Source organism: Pseudopodoces humilis, chromosome 14, assembly GCF_049639895.1.
Source record: "Pseudopodoces humilis isolate 2021_Gansu_Grassland_sample_001 chromosome 14, ASM4963989v1, whole genome shotgun sequence".
Taxonomy (NCBI): Eukaryota; Metazoa; Chordata; class Aves; order Passeriformes; family Paridae; genus Pseudopodoces; species Pseudopodoces humilis.
Window position 1 is genome coordinate 299,961 of NC_142213.1, and position 14,656 is coordinate 314,616.

General features: G+C 51.1%; 1 protein-coding gene across 4 annotated transcripts in view; it reads right to left on the reverse strand.

Moving 5' to 3' along the window:
- Positions 1-10,242: 10,242 nt before the first annotated feature.
- The window catches only part of ZFHX3 (zinc finger homeobox 3), a 123,003-nt gene continuing 118,589 nt past the window's right edge, over positions 10,243-14,656 (reverse strand). For all 4 annotated transcript variants that reach the window (XM_088062106.1, XM_088062104.1, XM_014260511.2 and 1 more), the window contains exon 10: positions 10,243-14,373. In XM_088062106.1, the coding sequence (XP_087918232.1) occupies positions 12,773-14,373 (1,601 nt within the window). In that variant the 3' untranslated portion in view covers positions 10,243-12,772. The remainder of the gene's footprint in view (positions 14,374-14,656) is intronic.

Below are 14,656 nucleotides of genomic sequence, written 5' to 3' on the forward strand. Positions count from 1 at the left end.
AACAGCCCCTATAAAAGAGAGAGAAAACGCCTGTGTGCTCTGGAGCAATAAAAGACACATTTGTCCCCCATTCATCACTGCGTTATCCTCGGGTGTGTGCAGACGCTGCCGAGCCCATGGGGTGGGGGATTAGCACAGCCCCTGGCTCCGCAGCTGCTGCCCTGGGGTCAGCCTGGGCACCGGCAGGCAGCGGGCAAGGACACGACCTGCTCCGGCAGCTCTGACCCCGAGCTCAGGCACCGCAGCTACCCTGCTTGGGCACAAAAATGGGCAAGTGCAGAACTACAGCATCTCCTCATCATGTCTCTGAAAGAGCAGCCGTGGCAGGTCAGGTGTGTGAGTGCACCTAGACATCAGAGCTGCCTTGTGTGAGCTGACACAGGAACGGAGAGGAGGAATCATGGAATATGCTGAGTTGAAAGGGAACAGCTAGGATCATCAAGTCCAACACCTGGCCCTGCACAGGACACCCCAAGAATCACACCATGTGTCTGAGAGCATAGTCCAAACACTCCTTGAGTTTTGGCAGCCTTGGTACTGTGACCACTGCCCCGGGGAGCCTGTTCCAGCACCCAACCACCCTCTGGGTGAAGAACCTTTTCCTAATATTCAGCCTAAACCTCCCCGACACAGCTCCAGCCATTCCTCGGGCCCTATCGCTGGTGACAAGAGAGCAGAGAACAGTGCCTGCACCTCTGTGTCACCTCCCAAGGAAGTTGTAAGCCTGCTGTGAGGTCTCCCCTCAGGCTCCCCTTCTCCAGGCTGAACAAACCAAGTGACCTACCTCAGCTGCTCCTCGTAGGGCTTCCCCTCCAGACCCTCCATTATCCTGATGGCCCCCGCTTTGGACGCTTAGAGCTTTATCTTGTATTCCTGTGCCCAAAACTGCCCCTAGGAGGTGAGGCCACACCTGTGCAGAGTAGAGTGGGACAATTCCCTCCTTCACCTAGCCAGCAATGCTGGGCCTCATGTCCCCCAGGATGCAAGTGGCCCTCCTGGTTGCCAGGAACAACTCATATCCTACTTGCCAGCAGTCAGGATCCCCAGGTTCTTTTCTGCAGCTGCTCTCCAACCTCTCATTTCCCAGTCTGTCCATACATACAGAGTCACCCTGTGCCATGTGCAGAAACTGGCATTTGTCTTTGTTAAACTCTGCATGGTTGGTGATTGCCCATCTCTCCAATTTGCTGAAGTCTCTCTTCAGGACCACTGAGACCTCAAGGGTGTCAACAGCTCCTCCCAGTTTAGTGTCATCAGCAAACTTAGTGTACCTTTGAGTCCTGCATCCAGGCCGTCAATGCAGATGCTTAAGAGCACAGGGTGGAGGATGGAACCCTGCAGAACCCCACTAGTGACAGATGCCAGCCTGATGTCACCCCATTTGCTGTAACCCTTTGTGCCTAACCTGCTCACCCATCATATTAAATGGTTATCCAGCTGTGGGCTGGACAGCTGGTCCAGAAGAATCCTGGGAAAGACAGTATAAAAAGCTTTACTGAACTTCAAAAATGTTACATCTGCTGTCTTCCCTGGATCAGCTGGGTGGGTTATTCTTTTACAGAGGGATATCAGGTTTGATAAGCAGGGCCCTGCAGAAGCCATGCTGCCTGCAATCAGTGTCTGCACTGTCCTCTAGGTGTTTCTCAATATCTCCCAGAAAAATATTTTCTATAACTTTACCAGGCCCTGAAGTGAGACTGACAGGCCTGTAGATTCCAGGGTCCTTCTTTTTGCCCTTCTTGAAAATCAGAACAATGTTCTTCAGCTTCCAGTCAGCTGGGTCCTCTCCAGATTCCCAACATGGCTCAAAAATAATCCAGAGAGGTTTTGTGATGACATCAGTAGCTCTTTGAGGATTCTTGGGTAAGTCTCATCAGACCCCGTAGATTTGTAGGGATCGAACTGGAGCAGCAGCCCCCTCACAATTTCAGGGTCAAGTGGGAGTTGATCAATCTCCCAGTCATGGTCTCCAAGCTCAGGGCACTGGGACTCCCTTGGTCTGTCATCCACATTGAAGACAGAGGCAAAGAATGCATTAAACACCTCTTCCTTGGTCCACGTCCCTGTTTGTCAGGTGACCATCGTTATCCTGGAACAGGCAAATGTTATTTCTACACTGCTTTTTTTGCCATTAATATTGCCAAAAAAATTCTTTTTACTGTCCCCCATATTTCTGGCATCTTCAACTCTAGAGGAGCTTTGGCTGCAGATTTTCTCCCTTAGTAGTGGGCAGCAAGTCTGTCTTCCTCCCATGTGATCTGACCTTGCTTCCTTGGGCATATACCTTCATTTTTCATCTTATTTCCAAGAGAAGATCCCTCTTCAGCCAAGCCAGCCAAATGCCTTGTCTGCTTGACTTCTGACACTTAGGAATTGCCTGCTCGGGTGCCCTTAGGAAGTGAGGTTTAAGAGGGAGGAGGAGGAAGTAAAGGTTTCACACAAGCTCCTCAGAACTGACAGCTTCAGCAGTGGAGGTGAGTTTTGAGGCTGTTCCCTGCTGCTTGTGACTGATGCTTGTCCTGGCAGGGCTGAGCACGGCGCTGCTCCTGGGCCGTGGCGGCGTGACGGCGCTGCAGCGGCGCTGTGAGGGACCTGGTGTGCAATCAGGGTGTTACTCAGGGCTGAGGGTGCTGAAAACCTGCAGGTGTTCTTAGGGATTACCTGAGATAACCCAGGCTGTTCCCTGGGAGCAGGAAGGAGCAGTGCCAGCGCCTCAGCCTGCCTGGCTCCACTTAGTGCTGAGACTGGCCTGTGACTACAGCCAGCGCTTAGCCCTGAGTGGGACAGGTGACAGTGCCCGTGCCCTAGCTGTTGGCTAACACTGCTGCTCTGACACAGGAGCAGGCAATTACTGCATTTGAATCCCGAAATATCAGACACAAAGTCTCCGCCACTGTGGACGCAGAGCTGCCTGCATTAGCCACAGTCCCTCTGCCCACCTGCAGGACATGGCAGTCTGGTGGGAAGCTGTGTCCATGGGCCCGGCTTTGGGCTGTTGCCATAAGTTCCACAAGTTTATATGAAAAGGCTCAGGTCTGTGGCCCCATTTCAAGTCTCCACGTTGCCAGCCATGATCGTTGTGTATTCCAGATGCTGCCAGGGCCTCCTGGTTTATGGGGGTAATTTACAGCGCCTGGGAATTTTGCTGTTTCTCAAGGTCATGTCCTGTGTCATGGGATACTGATGCTCCTACCTCATCCCTGCTGTGATCTCTCCAGTCCTCAGCAGTTGAACTGTATGTCCAGTGCAATTGACAAAGTGATCCACCTTCACCTGCAGTGCTTACACACACCCACACCATTGCCTTTGGAAAATAATTACTGCACAGAGACCGATCCTGTTAGATTAAGACAAATTAAGAATCTAATATATAGGTTTGCTGTCAGGCTACCAGGGTCAGGGGTCGATACAGTATATTGCAGGGAGGCTATAGGTTACCCCTGCCCCAATATTTTATCATAATAAACCAAATGGGGACAAAACACCCAGCAGCAGCCCATAAATCTATTAGCAGTGAACTGTCAATGTCCCACATACCCGGGTAATTTGTTAATTCAGAGCTGGGGCTCTTTTTTCACTAGACCTTGTAAACTCCTTTTTGAAACATCAATAAACCATCTGCTTTGACTTGTTAATCAAACGACTTTATTCAGTCCAAAGCAATTTTTTCCTAATAAAAACAGAGTATTTATCTCCATGGCTATAAAAGAGGATTGTTTTCAACTGTTCACTTATAGTTAAGAAGCACATTTAGTTTGGATTGATTTCCAATGCTTCGGTCATATCTTGTCACTTCCCATTTCTTACACACAGCATCTCAGTTTAGCTCCCTAGCACGGAAAACACAACCTGCCCCAGTCAGTGCTGCGAGTGGCACCAGGGGAGCGGTAACCAGCAGCAAAAAGGTCATGGAAATCAAACTTTAAATAGCTGAACACATTCTTGTCAGCTCTTGGGCTGCTCCCACCTTTTCCCAGTCTTTTCCTGCAGCTGCACCTCTATGGTTCCCACCTCCTCCCAAGCCTGTCCAAGATTCCACCTGGGAAATCTTCCCCAGCCACCCTGTTCCCTTGCTGTGGGTCTTGCCAAGGCTCTCGAGCAAAATCTTGGCACAGTCCAACTCCAGCTCCTTCGCTGGTAGTAGCTGGTGGAGAGGGGTGCTGAGGAGGGTGGGCACGGGGCTGTGGTGGTCAGACACGGGGCTCAGGTGATCTCTCAATGTCTGCTCCCCCCGCAGAGCACAGGCTGCCTGGCATGGCCATCGCCCTGGGCACGGTGGCATATGCCAGGTTCCGGAGCACAGGGAAAGTGTGAGGGAGATCCATTAGGACGCTGTTTCTGAAGGATGCAATTCCACGGTGCAGCGCAGAGGGGGAGATGCTGGGCAGAGGACCTGGGGGATGCATTAGGGAAGGAAAGCGCGTGTTCAGCCTGGCTGGTTGTTGTTCTCCAGCCGTTTGTCACATCTGCAGCAGGAGAGGATGAGCCCAAGCAGCCGCGGCGCTCCCCAGCACGGGATGAGGGCCAGCGCCAGCCCTGCAGGGGGACAATGCTGTCCCTGAGCCCTTGCGGACACCACAGGACCCACCCGGGAGCCATCTGCTGTGCCCTCGCGTCCTTGGCTTTGGGAACGCAGAGCGCCGGCCGCGGCAGCCGGCGGGGCCGGGACCCTTCCCGGGCACCCCGGATCGCTGGGGCGGGACGGGCAGGAGCCTGTGCTCCCCTGCCACGGCGACTGTGCACAGCTGGGGGCTGTGCCAGGACACATCTTGGCAATACTCATCCCTCAGGCACATCGGAGAGGGTGTTCCCGGCCCACCGAAGCATGTCAGGCTAGGACAGAGTCTCGCTGTGCAGAAACACGGTCTGTGGAGCACAGCCCAGCTCGCCCCTGCAGCAGCTTCAAGGAGCCAGGGGGAAAACCCTCTGCCGACCCAGTCTGATCCTAACCAGATTCGGCCCTTGTCAAACACCTGCTTAAGGCTGAGGAATTGCAGACCTTCTGCCTGAAGCATCCCTAGTGTCAGGAAAATTAATCCACAAACACCAGAGGTTTATGTCCAAAAAGGTTTATTCGAATAAAGGGAGAGGCCATGGGGCATTCCCTAGCAAACACCTTTCCGTGAGTCCTGTGAGCGGAGAGCAAAGCCACAGCTCCCCATGGGTGCAGACCCCTGGCCCCAGCACCCCCGTGGTCAGTGGGGCGCTGCAGGGACATCGCTGGGGCCACTGAGGCGGTCCAGACTGGCCTTTCCCAGGTGTTCGGTGCTGCCGCTGCCCCAGCTCCTGAGTGCTGGATGCCCTGGAGCCCGGGCTGCAAAAGGTGCTGTTAAGAGGTGTCACCGAACGCCTGAGGGGCACAAGTGCCACACCAGGGTCACCACGGTCTGCTGGAAGCGGCAGGAGCCAGGGGCCAGGCTGGATCCCAGCCCAAGCGTGGCTGACCGCGTGTGCTCGGCTCAGCGCATTCTCCCTGTGCCCGCACCAAGGCCCCACGCCCGCAGCCTGCTCTCACCTACTGGGATGTGGAATCAGCAGCCCCCAGCCCCGTCCGAGCCCCCATGGGGGGAAGGGGCAGAGAAACAAAGTCATTTATATAATGTATCTCCCCGCTGAGCTCCTAATGGCTGGCGCTTTTGTTCTGCAGTGGCTGCCTGGCTGTGATGGGCAGGAAGCCGCAGTCTCCCTTTGTTCCACGGCCTTATTCAGCAATTTAGATCCATCATAAAAATCAAATATGCATGTTGCAATCGCCTTGCGTAAAACAGCTTCAATTTTCGCCTTTCTTTAATTGAACTCCATGGGAGAAAGAGGCAGGGCTGGGGAGCAAGGGGCAGCAGGAGAAGCGCTTTGTGTTTTTGTTCAGCGGGCTGTGAAAATGGGTAGTAATGAAAATACAGAATTTTTATCTTTGCCTCATTATTAAAATAAAAAAAAAAAAAAAAGGACAGAAATCCTTGATAAGGCTTCCCTGGTAGAGGACAGTCTGGGGGAGCAGCCTTCTTTTCCCCATCTTGTGGGGATGACAGGCTCAGCAGGGCTGGGGGATAAGAGGTGGCCCTCAGCATCGTGGCAGGGACTGGTGATACAGCTGGCAGCTCCAAGCTGCCATAACACACGAGGCTGAGCTGACACACCATCGCTCTGCTCCTTTCATCCTCCCAGAATGCCAAGGTGCTCTTCTCTTGCTTAGAGCAAACTGATATCCTTAAAAATGTTGCCAGCACCTCCCAGCACTGCTCCCCTGGGGCCGCTGGGCACAGGTCCCCCGGCACTGGGTGAGGGCTGAGTGCTGAGCCTGTCCTGGAGGGGCTGAGGCATCGCTGCAGAGAAATGCCCGAGTTGTTTTCCCTCCACATCCTCCCCACAGCCCCACGGCGTGAGAGGGTGACCGCTGGGCACAGAGACAGAACCTGGGCTTCGGAGCGTGCTGGCAGAAGAGTGTGGACACAGCGGTTTGGCTGAGAACCCCCTCCCCCATGCTGAGAAAAGACCCTTTTTTGCTGTGACAATTCAATATAATTGAAAGTTTGCTTAGGAAAGAGAGTCTTTTTAACAGAACATGCTCACAGCCGAATCAATATGAATTATACGGCACAGAAGATGCCTAGGGTATTAAAACATTAATTAAGTAACATCATGCTCCCATCTAACCAAGAGCATGATACCATTTATAGGTACGGCTGTCTGTTCTCTGGGGCAGTGTGAAGTCTCTCCTCTATCACCGCAGAGGCTGTGGGAGGCCTGGAGATCCTTTGGCTGTGGCTCCTTCCCAGCTCAGGCAGGTGCCGTCCCTTGGGATGGGGCAGTGGGCACAGGTGGAAGGGGCCCCGTGACTGCATGGCTGTCTCTCGTTTCTGTGGTGCTGCTGCCCCGCTGCCACCTGTGTCCCGCTGCTGGGTTGGGGGTGACAGCTGGGGGTCCTGCTGGGGACAAGCCACTAGAGCCAGCCCCAAGCCAAGGGGTTGTGACCTTGACTCGTGAAAGGTGCCAGCAGCTCAGTACTGACCTGCCCTGGGGAGCCGAGCAGTGGCTGTGCCCATGCAGCAGCAGCCGGATTAGCTCACATCAGCCTGGGGACTAACACACTGATTCCGCAAAACACCAAAATAGAAAGTCATTGGAGTGAAATCAGTGTCTTCACCACATCCCCTCTGGCAGAGCGTTAATTAAAATGACTCTCTAGTGCTTTAGATCATCAGGTGTACCTTGTTAACGAGCTTGGAACAGAGAACCAGCTCGGTGCTGGAGTTTAAGTGCTCATGGAGTTAACCCTTCACCACTGCTGGCACAGCCTGGCCCAGTGCTTCCAGGACATCCATCTGTGTTAGGGACATCTCAGCAGCCTTCCAACATCATCAAGCCAAAGCGTGAGCATGGGACCCTGCCTGGGTCAGCGGGACCTGGCTGCAGGAGCGGTGTCACTGCACCGTGCCCAGGATGAGCTCCCGGGGGCCTGCCGGCTTTCCCTCCGGCTGGAAATGCAGCTCCAAATCCACTGGCCAGGCAGGTCCTGCTGTGGTTGTATAAATATGCATTTTTTGGCCTGTAAGAGTGCACTAAGTGAGAGTTGAATCTCTTTGAGGTGATAGCAATGAAAGGTCATTAAAAATCACTCCCAGCCTTCTCTTACCAGAATCACAGCATGGAAAAACCTTTTTATTCCTGTCAGAGGTTTGCACAATTACCATGGATGGGCTGCTCTGTGCAGGATGCTGCACAGAGGTTTTTAGTTTGCAGCTTGTGCAGTTACTTGAGGCCATTTACACCTTCCTGAACATAACAAGGCACTTCCTCAAGCGTGGCTGTTTAACAGTGGAATTCAACCCAAGAATAAATAGCAACGTTATATAATAAACTTACAAAACGGCTGGTCTAAGAACAGGAGAGATGTTAATGTAGCACAGTACAAACACCAGCAGCAGAAGGGTCACACTGCACCCCTGTCACTGCCGCAGTCCTGTCTGCCCCATTAAAAAGGCAGGATGGAGTTTTCCTATTAATAAAACTCCAGCCAGCTGAGAGACAATCCAGATCCCCGTCTGTTTAGGCTCCTGCCAGAAGAACAGTGTCCAAGGCAGGGAAAGGACCGGGCAGCCTGGCCAGAGGCGAGTTTTAAGAGTCCTGAGCTGCTGTGTGTCCAGGTGCCCTTGGCCTTGCCACCCTGGGCGCCCATGGGGCAGGGGGTTGCCTTTCAAGGCTGCTCTTGGGGCAGATATTCCACAGCATCTGGAATCATGGGGAGCTTGATGATTTTGACACACTTTACTTTGTAATTCATTTGTAATTTGGCCTGTGGAGCCCAGGCCAATCAGTATGAATGTTAACCAAAGAATGCTCCACACCCCTGGGAGCTGCCAGATTTCCTCCCCATGCCCTCTGCTCCGCTGGAGACCATGAAGCTCAGCCCTTCACCTGTGGAGGTAAAGAAGCCCCTCACCGTCCTGGCAACTACACCAAGGACACCCATACTAGCAAATGCTTGCCCCACCTGCAGTGGTGGGTGTAAATTATTTATCACTGTACTTATAAATTAGAGATGAGCTGTGGCCCCTGTGACTCCTTTTGGACGTGAGCGAATTTCGAGCCTTTTCTGCTGCAAGGGGCAATTTTTGGCAAGAGAATTGTGTACTGAACACTCAGCAGTTCCTCTGGGTTCCCTCCCTGCTGCAGAGGGAGTGCAATGAGTTGCCACTTACCTACTTACCTGCATCTTCTTTTGATCTATCAGCAGAAACAGATGTGATTTCTTTAGTTCACAGGTTTCAGGATGGACCATCAAGGCATTTCACTTTCCCTTGAACCATTCACTACAGAACCACGCCCAGAATCCTTTTGCAGTCATTTCATAAAATTAAATGCACTTCTAATGTCCTTTTCACGCACGAAGCATCCCAAAGCTGCAGTACGGACGGCTTGGCTCACTGCTTCCACTGGAACGGGAATTCACAGCAGCAGCCCAGGCACTGTCGCCTGGTGGGACGGGACGTGTGCTGGCATGGGCCCGCCAGCGGCGCACGAGCACGGCTGAGCGCCCTGCTGAGCCACACCAAACCGTGCCAGTGGCACACACCCACCCAACACGGACCCAGCACCGCACACGCGGGACATCGAGACTAGAGCTTTTGCTCATTTTTTTTTTTTTAATGTATCACAATGAGCAGGAAACATACGTGATGAAATAGTTCCAAAGGAGTATATTCAATTACCATCTACAGTCAACTCAACTATGACAACAAAGTCTTTTGTGACAAGTTTTTTAAAGTTTTGAAAGTTCCATGTGGTTTGTTTCTGTCAGTCTTATGTAGTTTGGTACAGTTTGAGATCAGCATTGTTACAGTAACAAAAAAGCTAACAAGACTACAGTATAGAAAAACACCAAGAACATCATTTTTGGTTTCACTTGCTCTATTTTTGTACATTGCAAAGGCTGTTCATAACCCTCTTCACCTCATTTATGCTTTCTGTTCTACCCAAACTTGCCCCCCCCCCAAATAAAAACAAAAAAATAGTCAAAGTTTTGTTTCACAGTGGGCAGTATCAGCGCCAACCAACCGACCAACCAACAACCAAGCGACCGACCGACCGACCAACCAACCCAACTTCTGCTTCTATTTAAAAGCTTTTATTTTTTTTTTTAAAGCAAAATATATTTTGGTGAGTGTGCTGGCTGTGTCCACCCACCTTGTCCCCCACCAGCCCCAGGTGGCCCCACACACCCCTGACACTTCTCTTTATTCTCAATTGTATGAAACTTTGGCCATCTTCACCACTTAAAAAAGCTTTTTATTAAAAATAAAACAGAAACCCGCTTAATGCTAAGTTTGAAGTGTTTTCCTCGTGCCCAGCCTGGCCATGCACGGACTGGGGGTCACTGCGGGCGCGAGGCTGGCGCTGCATCGGCCCCGGGCGGCCGGACTGCAAGAGGAGGAGGAGGAGGCAACCTCGCACTGAAATAGTCTCTAGAAACATTTAGAAAAAATACAAGGAAATGAATTTATAAAACCTTTTAGTGGGTGGGAAGGAGGAGGGGGAAGGAGGAGAGAAATTGCACTATGACCAAGCAATATAATTAAAAAAACAAACCAAAACAAGAGATAAGAAAAGGATTTCCAAAAGAGACCTTGTGGAACTGGACAGATAAAGCTTGTGTTAAACTGGGAACTGGCATCACAGAGAGAATCCAAAACAAAACAAAACAAAAAAATTTCTATATGATACAGAGAGAGTAACATACAACAGTTAAATGGCAAAAAATATATATATATATATTTCATAGAATTACAAACAAGATTAAAATAATGGAAAAAAAAAACTGTACAACTTTAGAATTTAAAAAATGTTCATCTCAAACACAGGGAGAAATACAAGAACTTCTGTTAAAGAAAACAGTTTGTTAAAACAGCAAACGCTCCATGGGTACGTGGTTCTGTTTTTGACACCTTATGCTACAGCTGGGTCCCGGGAGGAACATCCGGTGGTTCGCGCTTTAGTATCAACTACTTAAAAAACAATTAAAAAAGGAATTTGCACTGTGCATTAGCCTAGTCAGAAATATGTACAACAGTTCAGGATCTAGTCTTTCATCAAACTAAAACCAAAACTCCGTAAAAATATAAGTGTCCCGCTAGAAAGCGAACCCGCACTCGTCTCTCAGGTGCTCCAGTCTCTCACGGAGGTGGCGAGTGGCTTCGGCCCGGGGAGGAGCAGCTGGAGGCGGCGGGAGGAACCTGCGTTCACAGTCTTCGAAGTTCCCTTTTGAAGCAGAAGGAGGATGATGATGGTGGGCAGAAGGCTCTCGTGCTTTTGGGCAGAGGAAACATGGTGGAAAGAGGTTGTTTCTGTTGGCATTTGGTTATGGAAGGGAACAGCAAAGTATCTACATCTCCAAAATCTACATTTTAGCAGCATAAAGTTTTCCTTTCAAAGTCTGGGCCAGTTGAGGTGGGTGTGGGCTGGGGGGGCCGGGGGGCTCCGAGCCTCCCTGAGCCTGGCACCCGGTGCTGCCACGGAGAGATCTTGGAAAGAGAAACCTGCCTGGGGTGCACTGGGTGCTCGCTAAGAGTTGTCTCTCTGCTTGCAGAAGAAGCACAGATAACAACCTGGGTATGTTTTTTTTTTATTCTTTATTTAAACTTAGACTTGTTTGTTTAAATCAGAAACAAATTCTCAAGTAAAAAGAATCCTTTTTGCTCATTCTGCACCAGTGGTGAAGGGTATGTCTTTGGATTTTATTTAAAGCATGAATTTTCTTTAGAGAAAAAAATGTAACAAAACCTTTTTTTTCCAAAAGAAGGAACAGAGTGCAGCCTAATTTTACACAAACAGAACCGATGCTCAGAGGTCAGGAACAGAGTCTTTGAAGCATTTACAAAATGAGTAAAGGAAGAAGGGAAGAAAAAGAGAAGAAAAAAAGAGAAATGGAAAATAAGAATAAAATAAGTGCACAAGGGTAACAGACATAGGTAAATCGCATGTATATGCCTTAAAAAGTTTCAAACCCCCAACAAAAAATATTCTGCAAGGGATCCTACTGACCCCCAAAACCCTTTGAACGTCTTTCTTTAGTTTTTATAAAATAATTATGCAGCCACCCTCTAAGAAATGAAGGTAGCGACCATAAGTGGAAGATTACAGGATGGGGACGGGGATAAAGGTACAAAGGGGAGAAAAGCTCAGGCGAGTCGATGGATCGCAATCTATCTGTCTAGGAATGAACAAGACAACATCAAATGAGAAGCCGTCAGCTGGACCATACAAAAGCTAAATGTACACAAAAGGGTTTTTTCTTTTAAATCTACCATACTGCTTCAGTTCATTTCCAATGCAACAATCTACTCAACACCAAAAATGGTCATATCTATCATAAATACAGAAAGTCAGTTGTTTTAAAACTTTTTTTTTTTAAGCTCCAAGTCCTCAACACTCTTTGTGTGTTTTTTTTTTTTTTTTTCTGAAAAGTGGGAGTGCTTAACTTTTCCCCTTGGAATTGGCTTCAGCAGAAAAGCTACCCTTAAAATCCCCGAAAAGCTAAAGCAGTTCACATTGTTTTTCTCTTGAATACTTTCTGCCCATTTTAAATTAACACTGCCCACCCCCCGCCCCAAACCAAAAAACAACAACAAAAAAAAATCCTTTTCTGGAACAAAACCAAACCAAACCAAAACCCCCAAAACAAACGAAGAAATTATATATATATGTATATATATATATATATATATATAAAACAATGATTCTGAAAACAGAACAAAGTGTGAGCGATTGACCTGAGAATAAAAAGACATTACATTTCTTTTTTCTTTTAGCAAGCCATTGGTATCTGAATGCTAAGATAGCAAGAAATTTAAAACTGTCTCCAGGTGGGCTGCTTTCCCATACAGCGCTGCCGGGCTCTGCTGTGCTATCAACGGGGGATCGGACGGGGCAATGTACAGGGGTGCGAGCTCCGCAGGCGCGAGGAGGCAGCACGGCCTTCGTCTCCCAGACCAACAGTACCTTCCAGAGGACAAATGTAACAATTTTTTTTTTCCTTTTTTTTTTTTTTTTTTTTTTAAGTTTTATTTTATTAAAAGGAAAGGAAAAAAGAAATGTAAAACCCACCGGCATCGTTATATGGGAAAACAACCCACGCTTTTTCTTTTTTTCTTTTTTCTTTTTTTTTTTTTTTTGGTTAGAAGCTTTGGAATTGCAGTTAGTCTATTTTTGAAATTGGTTTGTTATTAACTTTTTTTTTTTTTTATTTAAATTCATTTTCATTGTTCATCTTCAAAGCTTACAATCTGAAGGTGTCCATTCCTATGCTAGCTAGACCACTGTCCTTAGGGCAGCCGGGGTCCTGGGGCCCCTCCGCCGGGCTCGCCGGTCCATCTGACTTTTGGCTAAGATCCGTGTCAGACTCCTCCGAATAGTCGTCTGTTGGCATCGAGGGCTGAACCCCTGAGGTGCTGCATGAACTTGAGGTAACCGTTGAAGATGAGGAGAGAGGAGGGAAAGGCGGCGGCGGCGGCCCAGGCGGGTTTGCCGGGGCCCAGGGCTTTCTGGAGGCGTGAGGGGAAGCCGGGGGGGGCCGGGGGGGCGGGGGGCTGTCGTTTGAGTGAGCGGCCGACTGCGAGGTAGATGCGGTGCTGGGGTCGGGGGGGCAGGCAGAGTGAGGTAATAGACTGGGGTGCTCTTTGGCGTTTCTTGCTGCTCTTGTGATTGTTCGATGTTTGTGCGGGGCTGACTCGAGATGCTGACTGAGGGCTTCGTCCCCACACACCGTGCTCTCGCACGCCACGCACTGGTACGAGCCGCCGCCCTGGCCGCTGCCGCTGGGCACGTGAAGCACCATCTCATGCAGGTTCGCCACAGACTGGCCGAAGAAGCAGAGGGACTTCAGGTGGTCGCTGGCCGCCTCCTGGTCGCCGAAGCACGCCTGGCACTTGCGGCAGACCAGCTTGTACTGCACCTTTGGGACAATGAAAGGGTCGCAGAGAGAGTCCGCGCCCTTGCCTTCCGCTTCAGGCTCTTCTTGGGGTTTGGGCAGGAGGGGGGACACCTCGCGGGGTGCGTTCTTCTGCTCTTCTTGCTTGGGGGGTTCTTTGGCAGGGTCTTTGTCCGGGGTGGCAGCCCCCGTGGGGACGGGGGTTTGGCTTCCTTTGGGCTGCTGCGGTTTCTGCTGCTGCTGCTGCTGCTGCTGCTGCTGCTGCTGCTGCTGCTGCTGCTGCTGCTGCTGCTGCTGCTGCTGCTGCTGCTGCCGCTGCTGCTGCTGCAATGCCTCCTGCAGACTCTGCTGGTATTGCTGGTACTGCTGCAGCAGTGAGCCGGGAGACAGCCCCAGCAGCGCCTGTGACAGTGCGGGGCTGTAGGGGAACAGCCCCTCCATCCCATACATGGGCTGCAGGTACCCGCTCTGCAGGGCGCCAGGGATCTGTGGGGCATAGTAGGGGGAAAAGCCGGGGACGAAGTAAGGAAGGAACTGGCTCGTCAGCAAGGTGGTGGGGTCCGAATTCAGGGCGGCCTGCAGTGCCTGGAGCTGGGCAGGCTCCACCGCGTACTCCATGGTGGGCAGCGGGGCCGCGAGCGTGCCTGCCGGTGCCTCCCCCTTTTCCTTCTTGGGCCCTGGCAGGGTGTCCCCCTTCCCCTTGGGTGCCTTCTCCTTCTCTTTTGCCTTCTCGTTCTCCTTCTCCTTGCGCTGTGCGGGGGGTGGCTGCTGCGGCTGCGGGGTCGTGGCTGGCGGCTGCTGCGGGGCCACGGCCACCGTGGCTTGTGCTGGGGTGGGTGAGCTCAGTGCGGCCGGGGGCTGTTTATTTGGTAATCCAGAGGTGGGGAGGCCGGGTGAAGGGACGCTTGTGCTGGGCAGGCCCATCAGGTTCGGTTTGGGAGAAGTTAAAGCTGCAAGAGGAGAGACGTGAAAAGTCACTTTGTGCTGGGAAGGCAGAAAGAATGAGGAGAGTGACCCCAGTCCACCCCATAACCTGGAGCCTCCATCTCCTCTGTATGAGGCCAGCAAGCGGCCTGAGCTGATGTGTTGCCGCAGCAGCGGTCAGAGAGCCCATCCCTGCTGCCACTCCCGCTGGAAACAGCTCCCGTCCCACTCCACAGGCCCCGCACGGTGGGGACACGGCCCCTCAGCCCCCACTGCCTGCAGCTGCCCTGGGCGCACTGCCCAGTGACA